Consider the following 13,800-nt stretch of genomic DNA (forward strand, 5'->3'; position numbering starts at 1 on the left):
GAGGCACTATTATGCGGATGTACTCACAAACCCCAATGTGTGCGCTCATTACGCATCTCTGGCTGGCTGCTGCTGTTTTTCAACTTAAAATGACAATTGTAATGAAAACAGTACTTTTATATTATTTAAATATTATTATGACGAGGCTGGCAATATTAGAAGTATTCGCATGCCTACAACCACTTAAAAATTTTACCAATAAGCAAGGAAAGAGAATGCATCCAATGGAAAGGCACTTTTTAAAGACCATTTTTGTTCTACATCACAGTTTATAATAAAAATGCAGTAAGATGAGACACAGTATAACAATCGTACTTGTTTGTAATTTTAGCAGTAATGTGATATGAGAATGAAAAGTGGAGCATGAAGGGTAACAAAGTATAAAAGAAGTATAAATGTTCTCACATAGGCATAAAAGCAATGAAAATACAAATAAATTAAGTCACAATTAAAACACAATTAAATTAAACCACACAGCTCAAGGTAAGAGCGAAGCCTGTCCCACATCACAAGACACAAAGATGAAAATAGCCATAGCAGTAATGATATGAAATGTTTTACATAATACCCACACCAAACAGCACAAATAAAAATATTTACATTAAACATATGCAATGATTGAGTGTCCTAATATCATACAGCATCTCAAGATTAGGATTAAAACAAAAGTGCATAACAGTCATCAAATTATATGGACTAGACAGCCTAGGACTAGTCATATACAAAACAGGAAAAGAAAACTAACAACAATACAGTTTTTTGGTTCACATATCCATTTAATGCACCCATGTTTTTTGATCCATAATCCTTTATGGATACAAAATGGTGAAAATGGAGTGACTAGACAAGGAAATCTTGTCTGTCAACAAACTTAATAAACAAGTGCATGACTACTACAAATAAAAAGGAAGACAAATAGGACAATAAAGAAACAGTCTATCCAAAAGCTGGGTTGACGTGCATGGAAAACCATCAAAAGTCATTGGATACTGACCGATGCACAGTTCTGTCCATTGCAGCTCGCCCACGGCTGGTGGTGGGCCCATCATAAAGTTCATCATCCAGGTCACACTCTTCAGCCCCATCGTGCGAGTAGCTGTGCTTCATCACTAGAATATTCCTGCGGCTAGTAGGGGTGGCTTGCATAGGGAAGGGGGGTTGTACAGATAGCTCCATCTCTGAGAGAATAGCTGCAGCATCTCGCAGGCTGAGATCGCTGCAGCTGCCTCGAGTGCTGGACACCTGGGAGCCACAGTGGTGGCCGTGGATGCATTTGGAGGAGGTGCGCTGCAGTTTGGGGAAGTCTTCAGGTAAAACCTCACCATCGGATGAGGTTGCTTGCCGTAACGTGCACAGCTCATAGTGTGGGGGTTCAAAGGCCTCGTGCAGCAAGGTGGGATCAAATTCATCTCTGCGGATTATGTACTTCTTCCGTGGCTGTTTTATTTGAATGATTATCGACACAGTGAGCAGGATAATCACCAATCCGCAGGTCACGCCAATAATGGTCACATTAGTGTTGTCGAGACCGTCGAGGATATTGGATTTTCTTTTCTCTGTATGAAAGGAGCATAAATATTGTATGAGGCACATTGTTTTAAATTTAGAAAATAAAATAAAAAACTATATTTACTACAGTAAAAATGTTTTGGGTTGGTAAGTTTTTTTTATGGTTTTGAAAGAAAGAGGCTCTTGTGCTTACCAAGGCTACATTTATTTGATCAAAAATATAGTAAATGTTGTGAAATATTATTACTTAAAATAACTGTTTTCTATTTGAAAACATTTTAAAATGTAATTTAATTTGATGCCGTGAAAGCTGAATTTTCTCCAGTCTTCCATATCCCATGATCCTACAGAAATCATTCTAATATAGTATTCTAATATTTTTGTAGGAACCATTATACATTTAGGAAAATAAATCTTTTGTATTATTATACATGTCTTTACTGTTACTTTTAATCAATGAGTTGAATGTGTCCTTGCGGAATAAAATTATTGATTTCTCAAAAATGTATTGCTTTCCCAAAAACATGAAGTGTTGTTTACTCAAAAATGAAAATGCTCTCATCATTTACCTGTATGACTTTCTTTCTTCTGTGGAACAAACACACACACATTTTATTCTTTTATTTGGATCCACAAGACAAGCAACAAAAACGGAATCCAAATACCTTGGGAAGTCAGTTTGCAAGATGACAGGTACACATGGCTAACATTCAACACTCAAGGATAGACAAAACATCTTCATTTCCATATTTGCATACTCCCTATAGTGGCTGAAACTGAACAAAATTTTGCGAGTTTTTTTGCTTTCTTTTTTTGCAATCCACTCAACTGCAGTCCTTTAATCACATTCTTGTGCACATGACCTAAACTTCCAAATACTAGGGTAATTAACTTACAGTGATAGTCAAGTTGATGGATGGCTTCAACCAATGGCTGATATTTCAGCAATTTGGAAAGATAGCAGGTATCCAAATACAGATCAAAACAACACATACAAAATATATTTTGAAAATATGTGTTTTTTGTCCATCCAATGCACCCCAATTGACTTTCGTTGTATGAACAAAATATTTTCTTTTGTGCTCCACAAAAGTCGTGAAAGTCATACAGGTTTGGAATGACATGAGGGTGCGCAAATGATGACATCATTTTCATTTTTTGGGTAGAATATCCCTTTAATGTGGTCAACGTAAGTGAATTATTAATGTATTACTTTTGAATATGTGATTATATACCTTTGCAACCATTCTCATCCCAAGGATAGACGCAGTTTTGAATACCATTGCACACCAATGTGTGGTTAATGCACATGTTGCTATGACAGAAGAAAGCGTCTCCTTCACATGGAGCTGAAGAGCAGAGCAAAATGATAATAATTATAGAAGAAACCACAAGAGACACTAAAACTGCTGAAGTGACTCAGTACAGCACTAATAATGTGTTAGTCCAAATATGGAGTTAAAATAAGAGGTTAATCACGACTTTAAGGCTAGAAAGAAATCTATATGTGCTACTGAAATGTGTTAAGATTTTAAAAAACAAGATCGAATGACTCACGCTGATGGAAGGTGGTAAAGAGGATACGGAATCGGCTCCTGCGGCTGGTCTCATCGGCCCACATGCGAATCACACCTAATGAAGTCAGCAGCATCACATCATTGGCCACCGTGCTGCAGAATTTATTCTTTAGGTGTTCCACCGAGCTGATCCCATCATACACTGCCACAAAGTTACGCTTGCACTCGTTTGAGTTCTGCATCTCATAATCCAGGAAACGCAAATAGATCTGTACAAGAAGAGGCACATTTATATCAGTGTTCTTAGGAGATCGAAGAAACCACATGAGACACTACCATATCATGCAGCTAAAACTGCTGAAGTGACTCAGTACAGCACTAATAATGTGTTAGTCCAAATATGGAGTTAAAATAAGAGGTTAATCACGACTTTAAGGCTAGAAAGAAATCTATATGTGCTACTGAAATGTGTTAAGATTTTAAAAAACAAGATCGAATGACTCACGCTGATGGAAGGTGGTAAAGAGGATACGGAATCGGCTCCTGCGGCTGGTCTCATCGGCCCACATGCGAATCACACCTAATGAAGTCAGCAGCATCACGTCATTGGCCACCGTGCTGCAGAATTTATTCTTCAGGTGTTCCACTGAGCTGCTCCCATCATACACTGCCACAAAGTTACGCTTGCACTCGTTTGAGTTCTGCATCTCATAATCCAGGAAACGCAAATAGATCTATACAAGAAGAGGCACATTTATATCAGTGTTCTTAGGAGATCATTTTATATTTAAATTTATTTTTATGTTTTAGGTCCTTACATAGTGGAGAGTAACAAGATCAGCCCTAGGCCACCATGCTGGGCTTTAATTTCATTAAATAAAGTTGGAGTTTTACCTTCGAGCCAGGAGGAGCTCTTATGAACCACCTGCAGTCTACAGCCTCTGTCTGCAATGCTTTGCCCTCTTTGGTAACCATTACGGACTCCACAATCCCCTCTGGCCCGCTCATCTCAAATTCACAAACTACAACATGAAAGCACAGTCATGTATCATTGTGAAGTGGTTTTATTATGCAGAGGAGATCAATTAAATAAAAAAACATTTCACTCACTAGGAAGAGGTTGTTGAACTCCAAGGTCTTTGAAATCAGGATCTGCAAAGCAGGCAGAGGAGAGTGAGTGATTAAGGATTTTTATAAGGCCTTAATCTGTTTAGTTTACAAGGTCACGTAACCCACAAACTCACAAGTGATTTCATATTCACATAAGCGACATAAAAATTGTCCTAAATATCAAAAGGGGTGGCTTCTTGCAGTTGAAAAGACAGATCAGTGTGAATTTAAAGGCTGGTTTATGCCATGCTGTTTACCATCAAAAACACTGGTTATCCAAAATGATCAAATGATTGGAAGTTGGTTTAGAAAAGTAAGTCATGCCAGTAAGGACACCAGCATACAGTACAAAACAGTGCATTTACACTACTGTCCAAATGTTTGGAGTCAGTAAGACTTTTATTCAGGAAGGACACATTAAATTGATCAAACGTGACAGCAGAGACATTTGTAATGCAAAAAATAAAAAAATAATAAAAAATCAAATAAATGCTGTTCTTTTGAACTTTCTATTCATCAAAGAATCCTGAAAATGGATCATGGTTTCTACAAATGTATTAAGCAGCACAACTGTTTTCAGCATTGATAATAATAAGAAATGTTAAAGTCGAGCACCATATTAGCATATTAGAATGATTTCTGAGGGATCGTGTGTCACTGAAGCCTAGAGTAATCACTGTTGAAAATTCAGCTTTGCCATTACAGGAATAAATTATAGTTTTAATTTGTACTCATAATATGTACAGTATTTTTGTAATAAATGCAGCCTTGGTGAGCCTAAGAGACTTCTTTTTATAAACATTAAAATCTATTACTGACCCCAAACCTCTGAACAGTAGTGCATAGACTGCATTATTTCTTCCTAAGAACATAGGAAATATTTAAAAACAGATGGAATTTTATTTGACTGATGGTTTGAAAAACAAACCCAGAAAAATAAAGCACATGGTCGACTTCTCTCCCTGACCTTGAGGAACTTCTGTCCCAGCATAATCATTTATTTTCTTTTACCATAATAACTGAAACGCATAGGATTAGGGAATGAGAATGATGTCCTGAGGCTTGAGTCATGATTGTACGTGGATTAATAATCCCTGCACCAGCCTCACACAGATTAGGCTGCCCAGTGTGACAGGAAGCAAAGTAATAAGATGTAGGTGTGTTTATCGGAGCCTGTTTGAATTTCTTTTATTTATGCAGAGTATTTCAAATTTAAACAGGTAATAGCCTCTCTTTATCATGTCCATCTAGATCTAATATCATTTCCAAAAAATTCACCAGGATATTTCAGAGTCCTTTAGAGTTTCGGTCAAAAATCATTCAGGGATTCACAGTAATCCTCTCGTTTTCTTACCTCTGGTACAGCTTGGCTAAGATTATTCTTTATGCTGATGTAACCGGACGCATGGATGTAGGTCTCTAATAAATCTCTGATTTATGATGTGCAGAATGATATTTTACAGTAAAAAAAAATTGATCAAATCAAAAAAATGTATTTTCATTGATTATTATTTTTTTATTTTTTTAGGTAATATGACCATTCATACATCTCTTAGTCGTTACAAAAGTACATTTTGTAAGATTTGAAAAATGTTAGTTTTTGTTTAAAAAATTAAGTAAATAAATAGCAATTTTGGTTGGGTTTCCACAGTGTGTAGATGTCATATCTTTGCTGATGATGCATGTATTTTTTATGCTTCCTTAATTACAGGCTTGTCAATCAATTTCACAGGGGCTCAGGACAAAAATGTGATCGCTGGTCCTCTCCTCCTATGACCCTGCTTCATTACCAAAATCTAAAGACTGGATTTAGCATTGAGAGGAGATTAGCACTGCTGTTCAGTGTTTATTAGGCAGCTGTAATGAACACTGGCGTAATCAGAATTTAAGAAACATCACATAATCAGGAAGACCAGCCAACTTTAGACAAGACGGACATCACATCTGTCCCAAACCTCAGTCGAGTAGTCAAAAAACACTCACTTCCGTTTTCACTTTGGCTATTCATTGAATGATGTGAAATATGGATTCAAAAATATCTTGACAAAAGACTTATGACCCTTTGCAACCCAACAGTATTGCATAAAGCAAATTATTTTGGCCATCCCATAGATTTGCAATAGGATTTGGAGAAGCTGAATTAGGAGGACAGAGCTCAGGACATGGGGCAGACTGAGTGTGCTCCTCTGAAGACAAGCTTTCATTAACTGGGATCAGAGACATCACAAACCTCCCCCACTCAGCTGCTTCATGTGTGCCTGCACTACAAATGCAGGGCCATCTGACCTGAGCAGAGAACACAGCATTTACCAAAACACGGAGGAATAAACCACCAGTACAAAACCAATATTATAACTGTATATACGTTTTGTTTCAGAATAGATACAGTGTCCAAAAGTTTGAGACCACAAAATCTGCTATTCAAATTGTAATGAATTTAAACCTGTAACATTTAAACCATTTTAAAACAAGATGTAAAATGATTAAGAAATCAGATTCTGCACTATTTTCCAGGTAACTAATCAAGTAAATTTGTAACAATGATCATGTGACTCTTTTTACAGACGGTCAGATGTAGTTGCATTGAAGTACAAGATTCTCAAAGCATACTGGACGTGATCATGAGGTTTTACATAAACTTGCATTAAGAAACTGATAAATACTTGGTGGATAGACAAATGCATATACTGATGACAAAAACACAACTCTTACCTTGGGTGAAATTGTACCGAGCTGAAAATCCAGTGGCTTCTAGTTCACTATCTGCCACAAATTTTATCCAAAGGTATCGTCCGCTGGACCTAACATAGGTCGGGCTCTCTTGTCCACAGTAACGTCCGATAATAGGAGAAAAGCTGAAGGGGCCATCCCTGACTTCAATGTGGTCAAACTTACATTCCCACGATGGCTCAATGGCATACTTTTCATCAAAATACAGGTCAATGCATTGCCTTGGAGAAGCTATGACATAATTAAAACCTCTAGTTAGATATACAGATGTTACTGATTAAAAACGGTCAAAATGGAAGCTTGCTAACCTTCAATTATGTATATGCATTCTCGGTCAGGAGGATATTTTTCAGGATAGTTAGGAGATGTGAAAAGCCCTCCATCAGGTTCTTTGATCCAAGCACCACACAACCCTGCCGGCGTCACACCTGAATTGTTTTTAACTGAAGAGACAAAGCATTACTTTATTAAAAGATATATAAAAAACAATCTACAATCAAATCAATCAATACTACTTTTGCATGAGATCACAATGCTCTTCTTGCTCACTTAAGAGGTAATTGCAAATGAGAGATCATTACCTACAGCTCTCTTTGGTGGTGCTGTTGGTGCTCCAGAAAATCCCAGATTGACAAGATTTGCAACAACTGCAAAAAGAGACAAGAATAATGTTTATACAGTTCTTAAATGTTCAAATACAACTCCAATGTACAGTATACTCTGTACATTGTTTATATACTGTATATTGTTTATATACTGTTAAATAGTGTTTTTAATCTATCTATGCCTTTTGCAACTTTATCACCACTATTACAAGTGTATGTTTACATGTTAACTGCCACTTTAGGTTCAGTGATACTTGTTTTCGTGTGAACATGCGAACAGAATAACACATTAAATATACGAATATGGCTTAAACTTAAAGGAAATCATGCATGTATTGTTCCCAAGAGGTTACTCGGTCACAACAATAAAATTAAACATTATATTTATGTGCGTTTTTTGGTATTTACTCACCAACAAGCAGTTTCACCCGCGGCACCATGATTCTCCCCAAGGGTTTCAACTTTGAATTCCATGAAATGCGAATGGAAGTGGCGAGGCGAAGGATAAAATTGAGAGAAAATATAACTACGGTATAAAGCAGCCCGTCTTTAGAAGAAGCTGCTTAAAGGATCGCAAAAATTGTTGCCGCTGTTCCCCGAACTCACGGTGTAGTTGAAGACTTGTGGAACAGGCTGAACACATCTGTGTAATCCGCCACAGAGCACAGAAGACCTGCGGACACAGAGAGTGGATTAACACGATCCCTTCATTCATATTTGGCCAGAATAATCTATATGCGTGCGATACCCTGCCTCAGATGAAGTTTGTCCAGGTGATGTTAACCCATGGTTTGCTAACTGAGTATGTTTAAGTAGCTATACTACTTTGTGTAGCCTACTTCAAAACATGGGTTATGCGTGCAAAATGAAAACATTGTTTTTTTATTTATTTAGTAGCCTATCAAAGAATACAAAGTTTATTGATTACACTCAGTAAAGATAGACGACATTTTTTTGAGAATTAAAACAAGGCTGTAACGGATAGGCAATCAGTTCAGGTTGTAGCCTACTGTTGATGTATACCCGTTCACCTGAAATATGTATTTCCAGAAATTTCCTGGTGAACTTGGAACTGAGTACACAGCCTCGTTTTCATTTGCTATAAATTATGGCTTATACCTTAATAAGGTCCTCTTTATTGCGAAATTTGTGATAATATTTATATATTTAATATATGATATAGCAAGATATTTCTGAGTAACATTATTAAATGTTAGATCAAATTTCTTCAAATTCAATCATTACAGGTGATAACTTATGGAACAGGACAATTTCACATTGCATAGGGTTTTGGGATAAACAATTCTAAAGGGCCTTTTACCTCGGTCTGTTGTTCACTGTAATGCCCTGCAAAACTCCAAGTTTCTTAAAATAATTTATAGTAACTTTTATTGTAAAATTATCACAATTTCCAACTCACCCACTTGCAAAATCACTCACTATTGTTTTGGCAGTAGCTGGTATGGTATGATAACACAGAACTATCAATACAATTGTAAAAGTTTGAAATTAAAATAATTGGTGGGTTTGTGCATTCTCATATGCTCACCTTGTTCAGACAGTCCAATCACAGATCATTTAAAATTAGACTGATTTTGTATGTAATTTAACTGCTCATTGTTTATGTTTATTAAGAACAGAGAAAGACATGAAGAGACATGCTGTCCTGTGGCATCTGGACAAATGATAGCCTGCAAAAAAATCCACTTTTCTTTTATGTTTCTTTCCACTGTATTGCTGCAGATGCACCTAACAACAAGACTGTGTTTAAACTAGAAACTAGAAGCACAGAAATGTGGAGGGGGAAAAAAAGAAAAATAAGACACTAATATGGTCCCAAATGCCTTCTGCTAAACTGACATTCTCCGTGGGGCTGCTTTCCATCAGCATCTTGTTAAAACAGACGACATAATGGATGCTGCATAACACAGGGAAATACTGCAAGAGAACCTGCTTCAGTCGGCTAAATCTCATTTTTCAGCAAGACAATGATCCAATTAGCGCATAAAAACAAAAATATTGATTGAATATTTATATAAAAAAATTCTATAAATTTGTGGTTGTCAAGTGTCATTTGATTAATATAAAAATCTGCAGCAAATTTGCATTAGAATGAGCTATAATCACACTTGAACAGCATGCAAAGGTGGTACTCAACTGATTTAAAGTTGTTACTATAAATAGTGACTCCACAAAATCTGTCACATAAAAAGTTTTACACTGACAGCTCAAACATTTTAGTTTTACAAAGTTATGTGTGAACAAGTCTGAATTCTGAAACATATTTAAATATGTTGACATTTTGTGCCAGCTGTGCACATTCTATTATACATTCATAACATTTAACCAAAAATCTTTATGTTGCTAAAAGAAAAAGCTAAGGGACTTGTTATATATCAACTCTTTTGCTATAGTCATTCGCTTAAGTTTTATGCATTTTGCATTCAATTAACAATTTTTGCATGTGTGAATTCAAAATTGAAGTGCTAAATACTTCGCTACTTTAAAGTCTCTTCATTTAATATCTTTTTACAACCACTGGATGGTGCAATAGCACATCATATTAATTTCTGAAACATCTTAACACCAAACAATGGGATGTCACCAGTGGACAGCCATTGACCTCTACAGAATATCAATTTACATTAAAATTCATTTTCCATCAATAAATGCTGAGCAGACTTGTTAAAGTTTATAAGATAATATAATAAGACCTACAGTGCACCGAATACAGTAGTGCTTTTAACTGTTCAATAGGGTTTGTTGGAATATCAATTCAACGCATAAACCCTTCAAGATACAGTTTATCCGTCTACAGTTTAGATTTCGTAAGTAGCATTGGTTGTCAAAGCATTGATTAATGGAAACTTGAGCACATGGTTGAAATTCAGGCCGTTTTCAAATAAGAGAGAGAAAGATAAATATTATGAGGGACAAAGGCTAAACCCCCTTTTCTTTATCAATGCTCAGAGGTCTTCCACAGTCATGTTGAGAGCAAAGGAACCGGGATCTTTGGCCGTGCTGGCCTCAACCCTTCTTTTGGGATTCGGCGTTGCGTTTTCCCTCGGACAGAATGACACAGAACCGGTAGTTTTGGAAGGAAAATGTTTAGTTGTGTGTGACTCGAACCCGTCCGCCGAAGGTGGAGTGACCTCGTCGTTTGGGATATCTGTCCGAGCTGCTGGTGCTAAAGTGGCTTTTTCTGCGGTCAGAGGAACTAACCATGAACCATCAGAAATGAGTAACAAGTCCATGACAATCTACTTTGATCAGGTCAGACCCTGCTTTCACATTTAGGCAACGCATATCTGTGCGTTAAGTAGACTTTAATATTTTTCCCCCCGAAAACGTGTTTCCAAAACATACGTTAACTAAGTGAACAAACACCTTTTTTTGCAGGTACTGGTGAACATTGGAAATAATTTCGATCTTAAGGCGAGTGTATTTCAAGCTCCTCGGCGAGGCATTTACAGCTTCAGCTTTCACGTTGTGAAGGTCTACAACCGACAGACAATTCAGGTGAGTCTATTTAACATTCAGGGTTTTTATCAGAAACTAATTACAAACAAACTGAAACTTAAATTGAATGGTTTTGCCATTGAATTATAACACTATAAAAAAATAAAACATTGATAAATGCAGATTTCTGACTATTTATTGTAATTACTGCTGGTACCTTTCCAGTTTTACTAATAAATTTGACACTACTACTCATTCTTTTACTTAATATTTACAATATGTTCCAGGTTTCTTAGTATAATTGAATAGTCATAAGTATTTATTTATTAGACGTTTGTATTCCAACTGTAATCTTACCAGCAAGATTTTAATTAAACTGTAAAGTATCATTCTGGCTAGTCATTTCATATGACAAATAAATAAATGATAACTAAGGAGATGAGATATGTTACCATACCATTTGGGATAGATATTTGTATCTCATAAATATGTACTGTATACATTAAATAGCCACTTTCAAAGCTGAAATAAATACCAATTATGATAGTAACTCAGAAATAATCAAATTGGAATAGGTGTCAATAACTATTGTTATTCATTAACTAGTCACAGGGGAATATGAATATGCAAACCACAGATCCTCATATAATTAAATTGGAAAAATTATTCTTACCAGTAAAAACAGAATAGTAAGTTTTCACTATTAGAACAGTGACTAGTACGGTACCAAATTGTTATTTTCTAGTATGTAATGTATTATACTAGCTACTAAATGAATCGATACTAGTCACTATATTGGAATAAGGACTATCTAACAAGTGTTAGTTACCAACAGTTAAAAGTTAAACGGAAATGGTACTCGTCACTATTACTTATTAGTAATTAAAAATATATACTAAAACATAAAAACAGATACTATTTCGTTTTATGGAGTAAAGGATGATCTGGCTTCTTGTAATGCATCTGATCACATTTTGTGTTTCCGTGTCATTAGGTCAATCTGATGCATAATGAATACCCAATAATATCTGCATTTGCCGGTGATCAAGATGTGACCCGAGAGGCAGCAAGTAACGGCGTTCTGCTTCACCTGGAGCGTGAAGACAGACTCTATCTTAAACTGGAGAGAGGGAACCTCATGGGCGGGTGGAAGTACTCCACATTCTCTGGCTTTCTTGTTTTTCCTCTCTAATTGAATATTACCCATTTTAAAAGGCCCAGACTGAAGACAAAGAGACATTTCCGTATCTGCTTTCAAAAATAAAGGTAGCAGAGAGAACATGGAATGCATTAGCTTATTTTATTTATTGTTAGGACCTGAATAAATGTAACAAGTTTGTATGTACTGTATGTATGTGTGTGTGTGAATTTAAGTATTTGTGAGATTCAAAAGAAAGTGGGACAGTGACCATATTTGGACTAATTGATGTCTGCATATTGCTTTGGAAAAGAGTGGTTTGTTATTGTCAATGATATTTTTGCATTCAGGAGCATATTTTGCACGAAAAGTGTTTTGTTATGTGCTTGACATTTTATTGATTTGTATAGCCCTTATAAATTTGATGTTCAGTATGAGCGTAGTAAGTACAAAAAAATAGCCATTTCTCTTTAATCATTGTTGTTTGGCTTAATGCATAGACAAGCAATGATGTCTTGCATTTTTATATTACTTGAATGTAAATATACTATATCATAAACACAAGGAATGTATTTAAAAACTCTTATAGGACTCCAAAGTTTTATTTTTCAAAAAGGGTATACAGTCATTTAAAGGGATAGTTCAACCCATAGTGTTGTCCCAAACCTGTATGAATTTCTTTCTGCCGTTGAACACAAAAGAAGATATTTTAAAGAATGTTGGTAAACAAACAGTTGCTGTTAGCCATTGACTTCCATAGTATGAGAAAAAAATTACAATTTTTCTTTTGGATTGAACTATCCAAAAATAGAGTGAAAGAAAGAGAAGAGCTCAACGCTGTCCATGGTGCTGAACAACAGCTGTCCGTCAAAAACTGGAATCTTGTTCGGTACACATATGAATGATTATTAAATGCTTACATCAAAACAAGCAGTGCAACATTTTTCAGTCACATTTATTTTTTGATACATACACCAACTACAATTGAGTACAGCATAGACCTTCAGTTCCCACTAGTCAGACTACATCTACAGATTCACATGGGGATTTTATCATCTTAAAAGTTGTATTTCAGAGTAATTGTGTAACAAGAGTGTAAAATATAATATTCAAATATATCTAAGTCTCTCAATGGGGGCAGTTTTAGGAAGGATGAAATTAACACCCGCCTACAGAGTTCAATATGTGCAAAAACTGGAAAGATATAGACACAATGCAGATTTGTTGTCTTTCCATTTAGGTCAGGGCAGTGGCATAGCATGTGTTTTAAGATGCTGTCTTACACAACAGTGAACTTTTAAGATTTAACATTTATAGCTTTATATATTTTTCAAAGCATGGCTGGGAAACGGGATGGAAACTAGGTAATTTATTACCATGGGCACAATTAAAAACTGTGAAGACAGCATTATTTGGAGGTGAAATGCAAATGTGATGAGGTATGAGAATGATGTGGGAGTTAAGTGTTAAACAGTGAAATATTCCTTCCAAGAGTAGAGCTTAAAAAGACGCTAACACATGTTTCACTCGTCGAGATCGTGTCACATTATATTATATCATAGTTTGAGTTATTTCAGGGGGTAACCAGTTGTTATGTTAGATAATATTTTACAATTTTATTTGATTTTTGACATCATGTTCAGACCTTGAACTTTTAAAAATGTATTTAAAAAAAAAATCCCTTGTCTTGCCACTGCATCTTCTTCCTGTCATTTGATCTGGCTTGGAAGTA

At 35.8% G+C, this 13,800-nt stretch overlaps 2 protein-coding genes across 3 annotated transcripts; one reads left to right on the forward strand and one right to left on the reverse strand.

Annotated features, from left to right (window-relative positions):
* Positions 1-316: 316 nt before the first annotated feature.
* Positions 317-8,160, reverse strand: LOC107664020 (neuropilin and tolloid-like protein 1). 2 transcript variants are annotated; one of them, XM_016454463.1, is made up of 9 exons: positions 7,884-8,160; positions 7,452-7,513; positions 7,175-7,309; positions 6,849-7,097; positions 4,137-4,178; positions 3,921-4,048; positions 3,532-3,760; positions 2,745-2,858; positions 317-1,556 (listed from the first exon to the last, which is right to left on the reverse strand). In XM_016454463.1, the coding sequence occupies exons 1-9, from the start codon at positions 7,943-7,945 to the stop codon at positions 973-975; spliced, it is 1,605 nt and encodes a 534-aa protein (XP_016309949.1). In that variant the 5' UTR covers positions 7,946-8,160; the 3' UTR covers positions 317-972. The 2 variants fall into 2 exon arrangements, with proteins under 2 accessions (XP_016309949.1, XP_016309950.1); XM_016454464.1 differs by having other exon boundaries at positions 7,448-7,513.
* A 2,296-nt stretch (positions 8,161-10,456) lies between these two features.
* On the forward strand, positions 10,457-12,210 carry LOC107664049 (cerebellin-2-like). Its single transcript, XM_016454491.1, has 3 exons — positions 10,457-10,744; positions 10,871-10,990; positions 11,925-12,210. The coding sequence occupies exons 1-3, from the start codon at positions 10,457-10,459 to the stop codon at positions 12,120-12,122; spliced, it is 606 nt and encodes a 201-aa protein (XP_016309977.1). The 3' UTR covers positions 12,123-12,210.
* The last annotated feature ends 1,590 nt before the right edge of the window (positions 12,211-13,800 follow it).

The sequence above is a fragment of the Sinocyclocheilus anshuiensis genome, unplaced genomic scaffold (genome assembly GCF_001515605.1).
Source record: "Sinocyclocheilus anshuiensis isolate Anshui unplaced genomic scaffold, SAMN03320099.WGS_v1.1 scaffold23, whole genome shotgun sequence".
NCBI classification, from domain to species: Eukaryota; Metazoa; Chordata; class Actinopteri; order Cypriniformes; family Cyprinidae; genus Sinocyclocheilus; species Sinocyclocheilus anshuiensis.

What these genes read in the sequence shown, in the direction of transcription:
- LOC107664020 (XM_016454463.1), bottom strand. Translation starts at nt 7,945, where the DNA reads ATGGAATTCAAAGTTGAAACCCTTGGGGAGAATCATGGTGCCGCGGGT. An exon ending in GCGGGTGAAACTGCTTGTTG is followed by an intron (nt 7,514 to 7,883) that starts GTGAGTAAATAC and finishes CTCTTTTTGCAG; the next exon opens with TTGTTGCAAATCTTGTCAAT. An exon ending in GGATGAGAATGGTTGCAAAG is followed by an intron (nt 1,557 to 2,744) that starts GTATATAATCAC and finishes CCTTTCATACAG; the next exon opens with AGAAAAGAAAATCCAATATC.
- LOC107664049 (XM_016454491.1), top strand. Translation starts at nt 10,457, where the DNA reads ATGTTGAGAGCAAAGGAACCGGGATCTTTGGCCGTGCTGGCCTCAACC. An exon ending in TGACAATCTACTTTGATCAG is followed by an intron (nt 10,745 to 10,870) that starts GTCAGACCCTGC and finishes CTTTTTTTGCAG; the next exon opens with GTACTGGTGAACATTGGAAA. An exon ending in ACAACCGACAGACAATTCAG is followed by an intron (nt 10,991 to 11,924) that starts GTGAGTCTATTT and finishes CCGTGTCATTAG; the next exon opens with GTCAATCTGATGCATAATGA.